The sequence below is a fragment of the Fundulus heteroclitus genome, chromosome 23 (assembly GCF_011125445.2).
Source record: "Fundulus heteroclitus isolate FHET01 chromosome 23, MU-UCD_Fhet_4.1, whole genome shotgun sequence".
In the NCBI taxonomy this organism is placed as follows: domain Eukaryota; kingdom Metazoa; phylum Chordata; class Actinopteri; order Cyprinodontiformes; family Fundulidae; genus Fundulus; species Fundulus heteroclitus.
Window position 1 is genome coordinate 3,141,278 of NC_046383.1, and position 20,205 is coordinate 3,161,482.

The following is a 20,205-nucleotide window of genomic DNA, read 5'->3' on the forward strand; positions in this document are numbered from 1 at the left end:
TGAATAAGGTTCTCCTTTTTCGGCCCGTCAGTTTAGGTAGACAGGCATTAGTTGATAGTTACGGAACAGAATTATTCATACCGAAGTTTCTCTGGAATGCTCTTGATTTTATTTAGAGGTTTCAAAGTACAGGGGGCTTGAATGAAAATGTATACCACACTTTTCACTTTAAGGAAAAACCTTAAAAATATCTATCATTTTTTTCCCCAAAGTAATGAGAGTAATGTTAACCAAAGTTTTTACTTGCACCATGGAACCATTTTTTGGTTAAATAACTACATGTTTTTCTTTCTAACTTCACAGATGAGTTCGGTAAAGCTGCTGCGGCCGCGTCTCAACGGCATTCTGTTCAAGCTGACGTTCGAGGAGCAGGTGAACAACATCCGGCCAGACATCATGAATGTGACGTTCGCCTGCGAGGAGGTGAAGAAGAGCGAAGGCTTCAGCAAACTCCTGGAGCTCGTGTTGCTGGTTGGCAATTACATGAACGCCGGCTCAAGGAACGCGCAGACGTTCGGTTTCAACGTCAGCTTCCTGTGCAAGGTAAGGCGCTGACATAACACAGAGTTAATGATAGCGGTGGTTTGTAGAAAATGTAATCTGGAATTGAAAAAAAACAACATTACAGATGGTTTTCAGTGTATCTGCAAACAAAGCTGGGTAATATACAAAGATAGTAAAGAGGGCAAATATGTTTGCATGCATGTAGCACAACATCCAGTCATGGATGTGTGATTAATCTTTCTATATACGGATCACAGGAAGTATCGCCCTACTCACCTAATAAACTTTTAGTATTTACAAATATGGCAGCTACACAGTTTGAATAGTAGGTGAATGTGTGACTAATACATAAAAAACACTAAATACTAATGGACGAAAACTTTCTCCCCACTGGCACTTGTTAGCTGTAAAAGCATGTCATTACCTTCAACAGACTTTTTGAGTGGTTTTCTAATACCTTTCAGACTAAGTTTATTGAACGAGTTAGCTTGGAGCTAGAAAAGATTATTTCTGATGTCTCACTTTTTACGAATCACAACATAGTTCACATATTGAGGGAGAAGTTGAAGTAAACTAAACATCACTGCCGTCAATGTCCTTCAAAACTTAAACATGTTAGGCAATTAATTCTAAAGACATCTGACAAAACCCAATGCCAAATAAATATTTTTGAGCTGGAGGCAGTTAAATCATGGAACTTTTTTGTGTTCTTAGCTTTTAGAGGAAAAATACTGCTATAAATACAAGAACACTATAACATTTATGCAACTCAGGCTAGAGTGAATGTTATAGTTTAAAGCATCCCTGCAGCATACTAGATATAGCCTTACACTCCTTTTTAGTTTTTAAACGAAGTGGTTTAGTTATGTAAAATGTCTAAACAGGGGTTGCCATCTCTGTTTGAATGCTGTGTTTGCACTTAAATTAGCAGAGTTGTGCTTTTTTTGACCGAGAGCCAATCTGAACAAACCCTGCTGGCATCAAGATAGTCATAAAGTGCTTCCCAAAAGTATTTCTTGAACTCTTTCACATTTTACCACTGTTTAAAATTTAAATTTTAGGTGATAGGAGGGTTGTGGAAAGTCAGGTTAGGGGGGAACATGATATAAAATGCAATTGTATGTATGTGTGCAGCCCTCTGTGTTTAGATACCCCCAAATAAAATGCAGTGCTACCACTACCCTACAGAAGTAACCTGTTGCAGAGAAGCTTAAAGGAGCCGATAAAAAGAATAACTAAAGCTTTGGAGATCTCAGAGGGCACTGTTTAATCCACAAATCAAACACTGAAGGAGTATCACACCTAAACAGACAGAATGAAAGCGTTAATCAGAGAAGCTGCCAAAAAGGCTCGTGTCCAGAGGAGCTGAAGTGATCCAGAGCTCGGGTGGAGGAATCTGTCAACAAGGCTGTTTTTAGTCAAGCACTCCATAAATCTGGCCTTTGTGGAAGAGCAGCAAGAAAGCCATTGCTTTTATTTATTTATTTATTTAGTTTTAGGAAATCCAAAAAAAAAAGTACTGTTTGCAGTAGGAGACAGAGCAAAGATGTCGGCTAAGATGCAGCACAGATGAGGCCAAATATTTAACGGCCTGGTCTACATGCAAACTGCTATATGCGGAGGAAAGCTAACGCTGCACACCACCCTGAAAACACCATCTACACATTGGCAGCAGGTGGTGGCAGCATCATGCTGTGGGGATGCTTACGGTCCTCAGGGAAGCTGGGCAGAGTTGATGGGAAGATGGATAGAGCTAAATATGGGAAGTCATGTTAAGGCTCCCAAAGACATGAGACTGGAGGGGAGGTTCACAACAGCGCTAAAGATACAGCCAGAGCTTCAATTAAATGGTTTCAATTGATGCCTATTCATGTGTTAGAATGGCCTAGTCAAAGTCTGTACCAATTTTGTCGTAAAACTGGAGTTATTATTCATAGATGCTCTCACCATTCAGTCCTGACTGAGCTTGAAGCTCTTTAACGAAGAAGAAAAAGCTAAATTTAGGTGTACAGTAATGCAACACTAATCTGTCTCATAATATCCCATTATTACATTAAATTTTGAAGTTGTAACCTGACAAAATGTGGACATTTCAAGAAGTATTAATCTCTAAAAGACTCGTATAAATGGTTCTGCGGCAAATCTCAGTGGATTGATGTAGTTGGAGACTCAGATTGAAGGATATCTTGGGTTTAACACCAACCTTTGCATTTGCATTTACTCACATTGTTTTGCTTTGTGCAGTCTAACGGACCCCTGATTAATGTGAAAATAAAAATTGATACAACCAAACCTTACTGAAATGCTGCAGGACCTGCTCAGGTTTTTTTTTTTTTTTTTTACTTTAAAAACCTGCAGTTGTGTATTTTTTTCTCCCTCCAACGTAACTCGGTTCTCTTTGCCCACCTAGTGTGGCTCATTTCCCCAAAGCATCTCAGAGCAGAAATGTGTTTGCTTTTCAAGATTAGAGAACCCATAGTAGTCTTTTACACTTTGTGATTTGTTTTATCGTTCATTTTTAACTAGACGACTGGTGGGATGTGGCAAATGGAAAAAAACCCAAAAAAAAAACAACCCTTCTTTTTTGCCGCTTTACATGGATTGTGAAGACTACCTCCATTCAGTGCAGAGTTAAAGCCTGTTTGCATGATGTAGAAAAAGCTCTCCTGTGATGAAGAAAGCGTAGTATTCATGCAAGCCGAGTGAATCAGTGTGGAGTGTTGGTTTAGAGCCGGTGAACGCCTCGGGGGGCTGATTGGGCCATTATTGATGGACAAGAAAGAAAAAGTATGCTTTCTCACTTTAGTCAATCAAGTAAATGGCCCCCCGGGTGTCAGGTCTAGGGTACCTAATGCGCTCATCAGCGAGGAGGTTGATGATGGGAGTGTGTGCGAGGGGGGGCGGAAGGGCCCCTTCTGACCCACCTTCGCCTTCAATGTTTAGCCCCCTGCTTTAATTCTGGTTTTGTGTGGGATGGAAAGTTTCCTGAAAGCCAGCCTGTTCTCATAAAGCCCTCTCCGCTCATGGGCACGGAAGAATGCCCACGGAATCATGTCTGGAATGAAGCTCTTCCAGTCGCTAAAAAACACTTGCACTAAACCGAAAATCCTCTGTGTGAGACATTCCCGCTATTGAAAATGCCTCAGTGGCGCTTGGGTGGAGGAAACTGAGAGCAGCGCCCGACGCAAAAAAAAGAGCTCGAAAGAAATTAGGTTGAGAACGGGCGGTAGAGACACTTATTCATCCGATAAAACCAATACATATCAACAGGAATATCTCAATGAATTTTTATTTTAATAAAAAAAAATTGCAGAGAATGGTATGAAAACAGCTTCAGGTGGGAGAATCAGTGAAAAATGGATTTAATGTTGATGTTTCGGTTAAAATAATAGTGTAAACATATATTTTAGCAGGGGTATCGAAAGATATAAGGAGGAAATGGTGCACCTCCATTTTGTTTCTGCTTTAATTAGGGGGGAAAACATGTTTATCAGCTCTGTTCAATAATTAAACACCAAATGGCAATGATTCATGTTCAGTTTAAGTTCAGCAAAACAAGTGGTCTATTAAGTACTTGAGTGTGTAACAGGCAGCTATATATCGTCGGTGTGTTCAAAGGGATATATTTATTTGAAGTTTAAATAACCGCTACAATTACCAGTCTCGTTATACACTTCCTGATAGAAGCACATTCATCTAGACTGCGCATTAGCTGATGTTACATCTATTTCTCTTGTATAGGCAGAAACAGCGTGGCGGTATTTGTAATTTTATGCAAATACTCCGCAATCCTTTTTTGCATATTCAGTCCAATGTACGGCTTTATAAGCAGCAATAAAACATATTTTTACTCTGCTGCTGTTTTGACATCAGGAGTCAAATTGACCATTCAACAATCCTGCTAATATGAGGATTTTCCAGCCCTATCACATCTTCCTCTATCATAAATTGTTGTGTTCCTTTTTTTTATTTTTTAAGTGCTAAACAGGCTAATAGAAAGACTTGTTTGCTTGTAACATAGCTTTGCTTTCTAAATGCTCTTATAAATGGAGGTGTTGCACTCACTAGTGAGGGATTTGGGATAATTTTACCTCAGGGCTGTTTATGCTGGGAAGCATTTGAATCATATCCCTGGTCTGATTTGTTGCCAAAAAACAAACAATGGGATATTGTTATTCTGTCGACATGCATTGGAAATTTTTTATTTGATTTTTTTTATTTGTTACACAGTTCCTCGTTTCCTCATTATAATATGAGATGTGACGTATTGTGACCACAGCATTTGTTTTCTAGCGGTATGTTATATAAGAACGGGAAAAAAAAGTTTAGATTAAACTTAAAATGTGAGTTACTGGGGTTGTAGTTAATGGACGTTGCTTGCTAATGCTCAGGTCCTCTCGCATTAATAATTACCTGCACAAAGAAAAGCCCAAAACAGGGTCCAAAATTTAAAAGGATCCCACCTGCAACATTATTGCGATACAACGTGCATTCACACCATAGACCACGCGGCGGAGTCCTCAACATAGTAAAAGCCATCACATAAACACTGACCTTGAAAAGTATTCCCCTCAAACTTTTCATGTTTACTCATACATTTCATTGAATTTTTTGGGATTTTGTGTGCTAAAACAACACCTAGTAGTGTTTGTAAAGAGTAAAGAAAAGGATACTTGGTTTACAACAGTGTTCATAAATAAAAATCTCAAAGCTGTGGTACCCATTTGTATGCACAACGTTCGAAAAAGTGCCAATATTCAATATTATTGGTTAAAGTCACAATCACAATACTTGCGATAAACAGTTAGATGTATTTCTAATTTGGGCTCATAACAAACGAGCCGCAGCTAATGAGTCGCCTATCAAGCTACTAGGGGGGAAAAATGGAAATGCATTTTTCCATCTGAACAGCAAGGTATCTGCTGTTTTAGCTTTCAGCAACTTAGTTGGAGTTTGTTAAAGATTTCAAGTCTTTATCATCTGTTTACGTTCTGAAACCTTTCTTTTTGATGTGTTAAACAACTAGTGTCACCAAATATATAGTACCAACATACACAGCAGGGATGCAAGGTTTTGGTGAAATGGATATTATTTGGACTTATTTGTGCTATTTCATGAAGCACTAATTATATCCACAGTTTTCCTTGTATTGAGGTATTAAATTATTTACCAGCACAAAGTAGTACCTAATCATACAATTCAATGGAAATAATGAATAGTTTGCAAAATCTGTATAAACCAACGTGTAATACAGTGGTCTGGGCAGATGAGAGCCAAATAAAACTTGTGAACATTGTGTATAGTGGAGGTGGGGGCACTGGACATTGCCGTAAATACACCTTAACCAGCAACATGTTCATCAAAAGAGCTGACAGTGGGGAGACTTTGACTAGAGCGGAGGTCTTGACGCTGCTGTAATCAAATTATTGAATGTATTTTTCTTGTACCATCGACTAGCTCGCCGTCATCCTGCAAATCAGAGCCACAACAGCGTTGTTCTGGCCACAGATCAGCATGTTCCTCTTTCAAAATAAGATCTGTCCAGCCTACACTTGACTATGAAACATCAAACTCTCATTTCCCTGTTGAAGTTATTTTATGGACTTTTTGAAATGAGCATAGAAGCCAAGAAAAAACCAGTAAGACCAATTGTTCTGTGTAATTCATTTAAGTCTGAGAGTCTTTGGCAGTAATCAGCTTACCTCACAATGACAGTACTTCTCAGGTTTCACCAAGTAATTCTAATTTGGCCATATCACCTGAAACAACAGGGTATCTATGTACACCCACTGCTCTTAATGAAACCCCAGCGTGGCCATTCTCCTGCTCTGTAGGAGCACCAGCTGAGCTCAGATGTTCACATATCGCCAGTGAAGCTTGGGGCAATACGCTAAAACCTGTTGATGCCCCCCGATCCTCCGCTATTTTTTCAGTAAGTATTCTGTGTATTAATCTGTATAAAATCCAATTGTTTCTGATGGTTATGAGATGGAATCAGTGTGTGAGAGATGCAGCGTTTCTCCCCAGAACTGAGACGCGTCGGAAGATGAGCAAATCCAAAATTCATTGTCACGACTATAACTCATAGCTCTCTCAATAAGCGGAGGCAGACGGGACCAATTGTCAGATCGTCTTACTGTTACAGTATGTGCATTCTGTAATTGTTTCAATATTGCCTAAATGTGTGTCAATTAGCTTAATCTGCGCATGTGTTTGCATGCACATGCGTGGGCATTTCCAACTGCACCTTGTTTACTGCAGAGATATCATCAGCGCGAGTACACTGGAGCTGTGTTGTGCTAATTAGCTTTCCCAGCATGCCATTCGAGCTGCATCGCAGTCGCGGTGGGGAATGAATATGGAACAAGTTTTCTACACGCTGATGTGAAGAATCACATTCACAGGTGCTCTGCTGATACAGTGGTGCACTTTTCACTTTCACTTTCCGGGGTGTGAGGCGTTGTATGGAAGTGTGAGTTGTTGTGCTTTGTGTGTGTGTTTTTTGTACACCTCAGAAATTACATCGGTGAACCCTAACCATAATGATCCCCGACTACTACTTGATCCCACTCATCTTGTAACACCATCATTTTCTTCGTAGAAAGGCCGAATCCAAGCGCACACATTATTAGAAACCTTTACCTACAATATTAATCAGTGGGGGAAAAAGGATAAAAATTTTAAGCCCAATTGTACTTCACCATCACCACCATGCAAATCTTTCTTTTAATTTATTTTTATTTCAAATAGTCAACATTTTCAACAAATGTGGTCATTAACCTTCAGAATAAGCTGTGCTTTATCGTTACTTATATTTCACAGATTTATCAAGAAATGCGTGTAGATTGTGGTTTCTCTAATTTTTATTTTGAAGAGTTATGGATATAAATATTCAACAGTAAAATTATAAATGCTAATCGTCTCCAACTCTGTACCATTGTTGACACTAGACAGTTGAACAGAATTTTAATAATGTACTACTATTATAAATAAGCATTTTTTTTAAATAAAGTGTGGTAATTAAGTACACATACTTGGATTTTGATTGTAAAGTTTTAACCTATTGACAGGAGGATAAAACAAACATATACATGATGTGTTCAATCTCTATAGGTGCATTTCTAGTTTGCAATCCAGAACCTTTTATTTTACCCTGGCTGTTCCCCAAGCAGTTGAAAAAAATAGGGTTATTTAAGTAAGTTATTTCTGCTGTAGCTTTGTCTAATATAGGATTGTTGAGCTTAGTTCAGATGCTGACCGAGAGGCTCTATAATCTCCATTTAAACATGTAATTGTTACATTTAATGTCCTATTCATCATGTTTTGATTTAATGTTTTACTTTTCATACTCTCTTTGTGAAGAAAGTGAAGAACTTTGTGATGTTACTGTCTAGAGTCGCCTGTGTGGACTTCGTGTATTTCTCAGTTTTGTGAAGCATTTAGTGATTTTTATGTTTTGAAAGGTGAAAAAATAAATTGATAAACTGTGTAGCTAAAACAAATATTGTTTTAGCTACACAGAACTCCTTATTTCACAGCGATGACACTGAAACAGAGTTATACTTACCTCAGAGTCAGAGTAAAGTTTTTACATTCACATATTTTTTTAAATAATTTAAACCAGTGCATAGTGTCCCAAACAAGCAATAACCACACACACACACACACACACACACACACACACACACACACACACACACACACACACGGGCTACTGTTGAGGATGCCTTTTTATTTCTTTTATTTGTGGGTCAGAACATTAACTCGTCTCACCTCTTAGTTAAAAAGATATCCATCTTCTGCTAAAGGTTAACATACAATTCGAGTTTCAGGCAAGTTTCAATTGATACGACTGAATTATAATCCTGGGAAGAATGAAACCTGTCTGAAATGCTTCACAGGTCTCTATTTCCTCAAACTTGAAAAGCTACTAATTAGTTTTTGTTTTTTTATTGTATATCTACCTCAGTTAGTTCCTTGATGAAATAGCTTTAAGAAAAATTACAGAAAAGCTAATATTTTACTTTCCTTCTATCTAAACATGCAAAAACTGATTAGATTTGTTCTTTTTTTTTTTTACTCAGCTAAGAGACACTAAGTCCATCAGTCACAGCACAACACTTCTCCATTTCCTGGCTGAGAAGTGCGAAGAGAATCACCCAGAGATTCTGAAGTTTCCAGATGAACTGGAGCACGTGGAGAGTGCCAGCAAAGGTACGGTTCTCTGTTTCTATGAGCTAAGGTGTGTTACACAGAGTAGTACAAACCTTTCTGGGTCAGGAAAACATTGTCACTGTGCAGAAACAGAACCATCTACATACGTGTTAATTTTTATTGCTATTTTCTTCAGTTATATTTTTAGCACGTTAAAACCCTGCGCAGGCACATTTCCCTCGACGACAGCTCGCCTTCTCTGTTTTGTGACAGAAATAGAGCTGTTTAGTCGGACCGAGCTGTCATTCTCCCCGTCAATAATCTAATTCCACTTTAATTCCATTCTCCGGCATTCGGTGGAATCCCCTCAGGCTTATTTACTTTGTTAGTCTCTTAATTGGTCATTTAATCTAATTCAACTAATTATGCACTTGACTGAGGCTGCCAGACATTGTGTTAGTGAACCTAAATAGTCTTCAAGCCTTTTGGGTAGAAAGACGTCTGCACGCGCACATTTGGAGTCATAGCAGCTTCCAAGAAAATGCATCCAATGACAATCCAGTTAATCGACTGAGACCAGAAAATAAAAACCTCAACTCAGCTGCTATTTAAAGAGTAGGTTAGTATCTTGCCTACACGCCGCATGCAGTTCCTTTCATAAGTATTCAGATTGTTGAGTTTTGCCATGTTACATCCTCATGATTCAATGGATTTTGGGGGAGATTTTTATGTGAATGTGGCCGGCATTCTTATGCAGACCGCTTTACTCTGAAACCCCAAAATAAAATCCAGCGCGACTAATTGCCTTTAGGAGTTAAGCTAATTAGCAAATTGTTGTGAGCAATTTAATCTCAGTGTGAATCCTGCTATTCTGTGAAGGCCTCAGAGGAATCTTAGAGAACATTAGTGAACAACCTGCATCGAGGACACAGCAGACTGGTCGAACATAAGGTTGGAGAGAAGTTGAAAGTAGGTTTAGGTTATACAACATATCCGAAGCTTTGGCCTTCCAAAAAGCCCATGGCAACTCTGGAGGAGCTGCAGAGATCCACAGCTCAGGTGGGGTAAACTGTGAAAAGAAGTCCTGCATGTCAACCCTGAACACACCAGCATAAATCATGTTGGCGGCAGCATCGTGCTGTTGGGGAGTCTTGGTTGCAAAAAATCTGAGACAAGCATTCAGGTTGACCTTCCAGCAAGGCAAAGACCCAAAACATGCTGCCAAAGCCGGAGTGCAATCATTCGTATTCAGTCTATACTCGGGAGCTAACATGGCCCGGTTAAAGTCCAGATGTAAATCTAACTACAAACAAGATTTTAAAATTGATGCTCTTTATTCAAGCGTACTGAGCTGCTTTTCAATGAAGAATGGGCCCAAATTTTAGTTTCTGGTGCGCCGAGCATTTAGAGACACATCCATAAACACTGGCTTTCAAAGCAAAAGCTTTACTTTTGCTAAAATTAAACTCTGCAAAGACTTGACCCAGAAGGTCTGAATACAAATGCACGGCTCACTTTTCAGATTTTTTTCGTAGGCACTTTGCAAACCTGAGTCTTTTTTCCTTCCACTTTGCAATGCACACTACTTTATGCTGGTCAATCACATAAAATGACTGTATTCTGCTGGTTATAGCCTTGATAAATGTTACAGCATAGTGGTTTAAAAATCTGTTTTACTGGATTTACTTCAGAGCAGATCACTGCAGTGATCAGAAGGCATGTCCCGCCTCACTGTCGCTTTTGAAATCTTTGAGCGCCTCTGTATGATTCAGTTATTTACCCAAATCTCCAGGTCGCCTGAATGATTCAGGGTGCCTTTCAGGTGAATGGGTTCAACCAGAAACATGAAAACCTGAGTACTTTTTCAACATTAATGCATTCAGTAGGCTGTACCCTCTGAACATCAGGTAGAATTCAATGTGTGCTATGTTAAGAGATTTTCCTTCACCACTTTTTTCTGGTGAGTTTCATCCAGGCTTGTCGGACAGTTTAGTCTCTCGGGCAAACTTCTATTTAAAATTTATAAATCAGAATCAACTTTATTTGCCAAGTTTGTGGGTACAGACAAGGAATTTGACTTCGGACAGCAAACTACTATCTATAACGGAACATATTTACGGGGTAAGGGTAACAGGGGCAGCATGTACAAGAGTTTTTTTCTTTTGCATATATACGTCTGTAAGTACCGTATTTTTCGGACTATAACACACTTTTTTTTCATAGTTTGGTCAATCCTGCGACTTATCCTGCGACTTATAGTCTGGTGCGACTTATATATCAATTTAAATGATAAATCATATTGACCAACATGAACCAAGTGGTAAACATTACCGTCTATAGCCACAATAGGGCGTTCTAGGCTTGTGAAAACGCTGAAACATCTGTGTGATACCAATAGCTTAGCACGTAGCACCGCTATGCTCACAGACATATATACGTAGACGCCACATTGGGCGCAGGTTTTCACGTCGACGTCACCACCATATTGTATGTGGCAGAAAGTAGTGAGCATCTATGTTCCCTGTGTATATGTTTTAAGTATTGAGATAGAAAGAAATAGATGGAGCTGACATATACTTGTAAAAGAAATATATAGAAATTAATTGATAGAGATTGGCAGCCAGATTGGCTTTTAATCAATGTTTTGATAGATGTGCATATATAGATTTTGAAGTATTCTCAATATATAAGTATATGTCGACATTTTATATATATATATATATATATATATATATATATATATATATATATATATATATATATATATATATATATATATATATGAGAGAGAGAAATAAATATATATATGTGTATGTGTTATGAATATAATATCAGTTGGTTAAATCTAAACATTGTGGTCTTAATTGTTTCATAAAACTGTGTGAACCTTTTAAGATCTGGTATAGACACAGATTAGCAACAGACTTTTTGGGGGAGTATTAAAGAGATAAAATTACTAATATGAGAAAAAAGTCATAGGAGAATAAAGTAAAAAAAAAAACTCAAAAGTGGTATGAGAAAAACGTCATATTATGACAATTAAGGGGAAACATTTCCAGTATAGTCACAGTTTGCAGAACTATCTTAGTCCTGGAGTAATAGGGCCAGGTTAGATTCTTATAATTATTTTTATTCTTTACGAGAATAAAGTCATGAGAATGAAGCCAAAGGGATATAAAAAATAAACTCGTAATATTACAAAAATAAAAATATTATGAATATAAAATATATTCTGAGATTAAAGTCCATCTGATACTGTTTAACTGTTTAAGTGACTGAGTCTAACAGCAGATTTGCCACATTCAACATGGCGGACCCTCTGACGCATCCGCAGCATAGGCAGAACCTGCCCAACAAGGCGTCTACGTATATAATATCTATGGCTATGCTCGCGGTCTAATTTCAATATAATTTTGACAACTTTCAGCGTAATTAGCCGTTACGCTGAATGCGCTGACAAGAACTTTCTGGGTTGTTCACTTGCTCTGCTAGTTTACTCCATTCAACCTCCCAGGTAGGTTTCATATTATTCAGCCGATTGTGGATGCAGCTGTGTAATGTTAATGATAAAATGTCAGTTTTTAGTCTTGGACTGCGTAAAAAGAAATTCTAAATAAGTGCGACCTATAGTCCGGTGGGACTTATTGTCATATTTGAAAGAAACGACTCTGAATCAGGGCAACAACGGAGTCAGTCAGTTCCAAATAAAAATGATCTTTTATTGAACAGAGTGGGTAGTGTTCCTGGTCGGATTGTTCTTGGTTCTGCTGGGAGAGATGAGGACAGTGGTAAATGACAGGGCTGAGATAGATGGAGAGGTGGAGAGGGCTGAACTCACGGAGGCTGGTGCTTGGCAGGGGTCCGGGGGGAAGTGTGTCTTTGGTCCAGGTGTATCCAGTGACTCTCTCCAGTGTTGTTAGAGGTGGAGGGTGGACAGGCAGGTCAGTGCAAGAGGAGGACCCAGGCAGACTGGCAGTCAGAGGGCTCCAGGCTTGTGAGCCTCTAGAATCCTTGGTCGATTTTCTGCAAGAGATCAAAAACGCTGAGTTAGGGTTGGCCCGGAAGAACTCGGGACAGAGTTTAAGGTTGGTCATGTACCACGCTGGTAGCGAGAAAGAACTGACGCCCTCCTCCTGGTCTCGGCTCCTTAAGTAGGTGCCTTAATCAGCTGAGATGCAAAACACCTGCATGTCACACCCTGTAGCAGAGAGAAAGGGAGAGAGACCCACACCTAGACCAGCAGCATGACAGCACCCCCCCTCTAACGGACGCCCCCTGGCGGCCGTCCCGAGGACGATGCCTCGAAGGCCGAGATGAGGTCGGGATCTAGAATGAAGGAACGCGGAACCCAGGAACGTTCCTCAGGGCCGTAACCAGCCCAGTCGACCAAGTACTGGAGCCCACGACCCCTTGGTCGAGACGCCACAATACGGTCCACCGTAAAGGCGGGATGCCCGTCTACGATCCGGGCGGGTGGAGGGGGTCTGGACGGTGGGCACAACAGGCTAGAGGTAACAGGTTTAATCTGGGACACATGGAAGGTTGGGTGGACACGGAGGTGAGGCGGGAGCTTGAGCCTGACTGCAGTGGGACTGATGACACGGTCGATCTGGAAGGGACCGAGGAACTTGGGGCCGAGTTTCTTCGTCACCGCCTTCAATGGGAAGTCCCGGGACGACAGCCACACCTGCTGTCCGGGAGTGTAAGCAGGTGCCGGTAAGCGTTTGCGATCGGCATATCTTTTGTTTTGGGCAGAGGTGCGTTCGAGGGCGGCTTTGGTCTGGTCCCAAGCCTTACGGCAGTGATGGAGGTGTGACCTGACTGAGGGGAGGACTGAATCCGGGAAAGAGGAGGGTAGGAGAGAGGGCTGGTAGCCAAGGGAGGCTTCGAAAGGGGACAATCCAGTGGCGGCAGAGATGTGTGAATTGTGGCAATATTCCACCCAGGCGAGATGCTGACTCCAGGTGGTGGGATTGTGGGAGCAGAGACAGCGGAGAATGTTTTCAATTTCCTGATTAAGTCTCTCACATTGTCCATTGGACTGAGGATGGAAACCGGAGGTGAGGGAAACCTTAGAACCGAAGCATTGGCAGAAGTCACGCCAGACCTGGGAAACAAACTGTGGACCACGGTCTGAGACAATTTCAACGGGGAGGCCATGGAGTCTGAAAACATGGTTGACTAGCAACCTGGCGGTCTGGTGAGCAGATGGAAGTTTGGTGAGAGCAACCAGATGGCAAGCCTTGGAGAATCTGTCAACGATGGAGAGGATGACGGTCTTGTGGCTAGATGGAGGAAGGCCGGTGATAAAATCTAGGGCGATATGAGACCAAGGGCGACTAGGCGTAGGTAGGGGTTGGAGGAGGCCAGTAGGTGGTCTGCAAGATCCCTTATAGCGGGCACAGACGGAGCAGGCCGAAACAAACTCGGACACGTCCTTGTTCAGGGAAGGCCACCAGAAGTAACGCCTGAGGAGAGCGATGGTGCGGCTGGAGCCAGGATGACCAGAAAATTTGGAGGAGTGCCCCCAGCGGAGCACCTGGGAACGAACAGCAGTCGGAACATACAGACGTCGAGGAGGGCCGCCCCCGGGATCTGGTTCGTTCTCTTGAGCTCGTCGGATCAGCCTTTCTAGTTCCCAGGTGAGAGCACCCACCACACAGGACGTGGGAACGATGGGTTCTGGGCCTATGGGTTCGGAGATGGTGGAGAACTGTCGGGACAAGGCATCGGGTTTGATGTTCTTGGAGCCCGGGCGGTAGGTAATAGTAAAATGAAAGCGTGAGAAAAATAATGCCCAGCGGCTTTGGCGGGAATTCAATCGTTTGGCTGACTGAATGTAAGAAAGGTTTTTATGGTCAGTCCAGATTATGATGGGCAACTCTGTTCCCTCTAGCCAATGACGCCATTCTTCTAGGGCCAGCTTGATGGCGAGAAGTTCTCGGTCTCCCACATCATAGTTTCTTTCAGCTGGGGAAAAACGCCTAGAAAAGAAGGCACAAGGGTGGAGCTTCCCATCAGAAGGAGACATCTGCGACAGAATGGCCCCCGGTTCCGGAATCCGAGGCGTCGACCTCCAAAGTGAATTGGGCCGTGGGGTCGGGGTAGGTGAGAATGGGAGCCTGAGTGAACCTCTTCTTGAGGAGTTGGAAAGCTTGATCAGCAGCGGGTGTCCAGGTAAAAGCTAGCTTAGTGGAGGTGAGAGCAGAAAGGGGTGATGCAATGACACTGAAGTTCTTAATAAATACTCGGTAAAAATTGGCAAACCCCAGGAAGCGTTGGAGATCCTTCCGGGACTTGGGTGTGGGCCAGTCTTCCACTGCCTTAACCTTGGCCGGGTCGGTCTTCACCTGTCCACCCTCGAAGATGTAGCCGAGGAAACTGATGGACTTGCGGTGGAACTCACATTTTTCTGCTTTGACGAACAGGCGATTCTCGAGGAGTCGTTGGAGGACCTGACGGACGTGCTGTTGGTGTTGGCTGGGATCTTTTGAGAAAATAAGAATGTCATCAAGGTAAACGAAAACAAAGTGGTTGATGAAGTCCCTGAGGACATCATTTATAAGGGCCTGGAACACGGCGGGTGCATTGGTAAGGCCGAAGGGCATGACTAGATACTCGAAATGGCCGAGCGGGGTCTTGAAGGCTGTCTTCCATTCGTCTCCTTCACGAATACGGACGAGATGGTAGGCATTGCGGAGATCCAGTTTAGTGAAGACAGTTGCGCCCCTAACCGTCTCAAAGGCAGAAGCTAACAGGGGTAAAGAATACTTATTTTTGACTGTTATCTGGTTTAGGCCTCGGTAATCTATACAGGGACGCAATGATTTATCCTTCTTGGCAACAAAAAAAAAAACCTGCCCCAACAGGGGAGGATGAAGGGCGAATTATGCCCGCTTTCAGTGAGTCAGCAATGTAACTCTCCATGGCGCCCTGTTCAGATTGAGAAAGTTTATACAGGCGTGCAGATGGTAAAGGAGCTCCTGGGAGAAGGTTTATTGAACAATCATAAGGACGGTGAGGCGGTAGGCTGAGGGCTAGATCCTTACTGAATACCCGCTGGAGGTCATGATACTCGGGGGGAACCTGGGATAGATCAGGAGAAGCCTCAGGACAGGCAGAGTCAGCCGAAGAACGAGGAAGGGCTGACTGTAAACATGAGGCCAGGCAACTGGTGCTCCATGTCTCAATTCGTGACTCCCTCCAATTAATATGAGGGTTGTGCACAGCCAACCACGGATGCCCTAAAACTACAGGCGAGTGCTTAGTAGGGAAGACAAGAAACGAGATGTTCTCGTGATGATTACCGGAAGAAATAAATTTCAGTGGAACGGTCTGGTGCGTAATAGTGGATAATGGCCTGCCATCCAAGGCAGCGACTGAAATGGGGGAAGGTAGTAAACGAACAGGGACGCGCAATTTATTAACTAAGCTAGGATCTATTAGACTTTGCTCAGAACCTGAATCAACAAGGGCCGTGACTGGATGTTGAGTGTCTAGGAAACAGATAACGGCTTGTAACGTTAACCAGGGGGCCGGGTTTTTAGAGCATACGCCCGCCAGTATCCCCTGGATTACTGGCGGACGGGATCTTTTGGGCGAACAGGACAGTTTAACCTAAAATGCCCTAAGGCGCCACAGTAAAGGCATAGTCTCGCCCTCATTCGCCTATCTTTTTCTTCGGGGGTTAATTTGGCGTTTCCTAACTGCATAGGCTCTTCCAAAGGTTGGCTCTCGGAGGGAACCGAACGGGGCATAGGTGACGTAACAGAGGTGGATGCTGCGGGCGGTAGCGTTGAGGGTGGAGCTTGGCTCCGCCTCTCGCGAGCCCTGTCCCGGAGTCGATCATCTACTCTTACTGCTAGCTCAATAAGGTCTTCTAGATTCGGGGGCTTATCCCGGCTGGCTAGTTCGTCCTTTGTTTTTTCGGAAAGGCCATTTAAAAACGCCGCTTTAAGAGCGAGATCGTTCCAGCCAGTTTGCGCCGCCAGGGTACAAAAGTCGACCGCGTAGTCAGCCACGGATCTATTTCCCTGTTTTAAAGACCACAGTCTCTTTGCCGCTTCCTCCTCGGACAACGAGGAAGTGAAAGTTCTTTTAAATCGGGCGAGGAAGTCAGAGTAACTGAGGCTAAGAATGCTGGTCTCGTCAATAAACGATTCTGCCCAGCTCAGGGCTCTTCCGCGAAGAAGCCCGACAATATATGAGATCCTACCGACGTCATCAGGAAAAGACAGAGGTGACCGGTTAAATACCAAAGAGCACTGCAGTAGAAAGCCCCTGGATTTATTTAACTCACCGAAGAAGGGTTCGGGGGTAGGGGTGGAAACCCCGACGCCGGGAACTGTAAGCGGCGCGGGATCAGCGGGAGGCTGGGCTGCCGGTGGAGGAGTGGAGGTAGGCTGAATCACGCTTAATTGGTTTCTTAGGTCCTGAAAGCCATGGGTTAAAACATTCATCATCTGCACAAGTTGGCTCTGTTGTTGGCTCATAGACTGAAGGAGGGTCTCATGTTGCCCTAACAATTGTCCCTGATGAGTGACCGCGCTCCGTAGTTGCTCCCCAGAGTCGGGTTGGTCAGTTCTTTCTGTCATATTTGAAAGAAACGACTCTGAATCAGGGCAACAACGGAGTCAGTCAGTTCCAAATAAAAATGATCTTTTATTGAACAGAGTGGGTAGTGTTCCTGGTCGGATTGTTCTTGGTTCTGCTGGGAGAGATGAGGACAGTGGTAAATGACAGGGCTGAGATAGATGGAGAGGTGGAGAGGGCTGAACTCACGGAGGCTGGTGCTTGGCAGGGGTCCGGGGGGAAGTGTGTCTTTGGTCCAGGTGTATCCAGTGACTCTCTCCAGTGTTGTTAGAGGTGGAGGGTGGACAGGCAGGTCAGTGCAAGAGGAGGACCCAGGCAGACTGGCAGTCAGAGGGCTCCAGGCTTGTGAGCCTCTAGAATCCTTGGTCGATTTTCTGCAAGAGATCAAAAACGCTGAGTTAGGGTTGGCCCGGAAGAACTCGGGACAGAGTTTAAGGTTGGTCATGTACCACGCTGGTAGCGAGAAAGAACTGACGCCCTCCTCCTGGTCTCGGCTCCTTAAGTAGGTGCCTTAATCAGCTGAGATGCAAAACACCTGCATGTCACACCCTGTAGCAGAGAGAAAGGGAGAGAGACCCACACCTAGACCAGCAGCATGACACTTATATGTTTTTTTCCTCTTTATAATGGATTTTTTGACTGATGCGACTTATATTCTGGTAACATTATGTGTTACCATAGTGAAATTATCTTTGAGGCAGACACCAGCTTAGGATACACACAAATAACATGACACACACACACACATTAGCCTTAGTATTTACAGCTTTCTTCCCACACATTAGAGCATGCAAGTTTGTATAAGAGTCTGAGGGCTCTGATATCAGTCCTTTTGCAAATTATATGAGCCATGTTACATGGATCAGTCCCTCCTTTATGAATTTCAAGTAATTAAGTAATTCTTGTGCATTGATTTTGAGGCTTCATTTACAGAAATGTGTAATAAGAGTGTAATAGAATAAGAGTGTGCAAATAGGCAATAACGGAGACACTGCCTGGGAATAAAAACTGGCTCTATCTTAAAAAAACAAAAACAAAAAAAACTCATCTATTTTTTTTTTACAATACATCCAGCTATTATTTGAAAAACAGCTGCTGTTTATTTGGACAACTGGTGGGTGATAAAATAGACTGATTAGAGGAAAATAGCATCATAATTATAATTGTTCTTTTTACCATTTAATGACATGAATATTATAAAACAATAAACCATCCACTTTGCACATGTAATATGGGGCAAGCAGACAAGCAGAGGATGATTAAACAATAAAAAGGAAATTGGTGCACCTTGAACAAGCCTTTGTTGAGTCCGTCACCCACTCATGTGATTTACTTTTTGTTTTTATGATTGTTGATTTGAAAGGGTGGCGTGGGACAGCTACACCTAGAAGTTTTCAGAGAAGAAGGAGTTCAAATCTAATCAAAACGGCTTCTACTCTGGCTAATATTAAACAATTAATGCATTTAATTTAAATGTGCAATCAGCCCTGGATAATTTAGAAAATTATGCTTTCTGCTCTTTGATTGGCTGATCCAGTTGCCACCTTTTTACAGATTTTCTAAAGAAAAAGCTTTGTTTCTCTGTCAGCCTTCTGTGTAGCCTACTTATTCCATCAAAAATCAGCGTACCCTGGGGATTGTCTGAGCTGAGGAGCATGCTTGTCCAATTGCAAGTTGGAGGCTAACAATGGAGCAAGTCCTGCATTTCTAGATCTTCCCTTTGGCATCTCCTTCCCTCTTTGGATTCTGCTCCACTCAATGCCTCCCTGTATCAAGGGCAGCTTTTATTAAAATTCACATCGTCATGGTGGGATTTAGTTTATATGTAGAGCAGTGCAGATGTTCCAGGTCACAAATAGACGAGTGATTAGTTAAGTTTTAAGTAATTTAAGTTCAGTTTTTCAAATTAGAAATACTAGAATATAAAGGTATGTGTCAATAAATTAGACTCTAACTGGAAAGTTAATTTCAGCAACTCGGTTATAAAAGAGAAATATTTCAAGTATATACTTTTGTTACCTTTGACAGTTGTGGTGTACGGCTGACAAAATTTAACCCACATTCTGTTACTTAGAAAAGTAGAAAAATACATAAGACCAAAAAAGGGATTTTAAAACAAGGAAATGTAGGGCCTGCTGAAAAGTATGTATGTTTACTCCACACTATATATGCTAATTACTTCCTATTTATGCTCCTCTTGCTTGAATTACTGCATCAATGCGGCGTGGCATGGAGGCGATCTGCCTGTGGCGTTGCTTAGGTGTAAAGGAGGCTCAGCTGGCTTAAATATTTATTGGCATATTTATGTTTTATTTTACCTCTGGAAATTACGATTTCAAACCTAAATGTTCAAGCTTAACAGTATTTGGAGGCCGTGTCCTGGGTACATCTGTATGGTGCCGGTTCTCAAACCAGTGACTCCAGCTGCTGGCCACCCTTTCTGAATCAACACCAAACCTTTGACTGGGCTTTAAATAAATAAATCAATATTTCCCTTTTATAGTGCCACAGAAGGAAAATTTGCCTCTGCATTTAACCCATCCCTTAGGGGCGCAGTATGCCGCTGACACTGAGTGGCACACGGGAAGCAGTCTGTGGTTAAGGGTCTTGCTCAGGGATCCATAGTGACAGACTAAGTTTCAAACCGGCGACCTTTGCAGTTGTTCTAAGATGCAAACGCCCGGCTCCCTAACCACTAGGCCACCTTTCTCTTTGCTGTGCAATCCTTTCAAGCTTGTTAGTTGCCCCTTTTCGTCTGCCCACGTTCTTTTTACCTAACTTCTTCCTTCTATTCAACTTTCCATTAATGCGCCTGAACATATCCAGCTTCCTCAGCAACAACCTATAGTTGTTTACCCTAAATGTTTAGCTCACTATCTGCACGACAACTGTCAAGTTTGCAGTCTTCCCCTATTATTGTGCGGATTACAACATGATCATAACATAATACTACAA

The 20,205-nt window shown here is 42.2% G+C and overlaps 1 protein-coding gene across 7 annotated transcripts in view; it reads left to right on the forward strand.

The window, feature by feature from the left end:
- diaph2 (diaphanous-related formin 2) overlaps positions 1-20,205 on the forward strand; it is a 510,558-nt gene that overhangs the window by 301,548 nt on the left and 188,805 nt on the right. For all 7 annotated transcript variants that reach the window (XM_036127356.1, XM_036127360.1, XM_036127361.1 and 4 more), the window contains 2 exons: positions 304-543; positions 8,589-8,718. In XM_036127356.1, the coding sequence (XP_035983249.1) occupies positions 304-543; positions 8,589-8,718 (370 nt within the window). The remainder of the gene's footprint in view (positions 1-303; positions 544-8,588; positions 8,719-20,205) is intronic.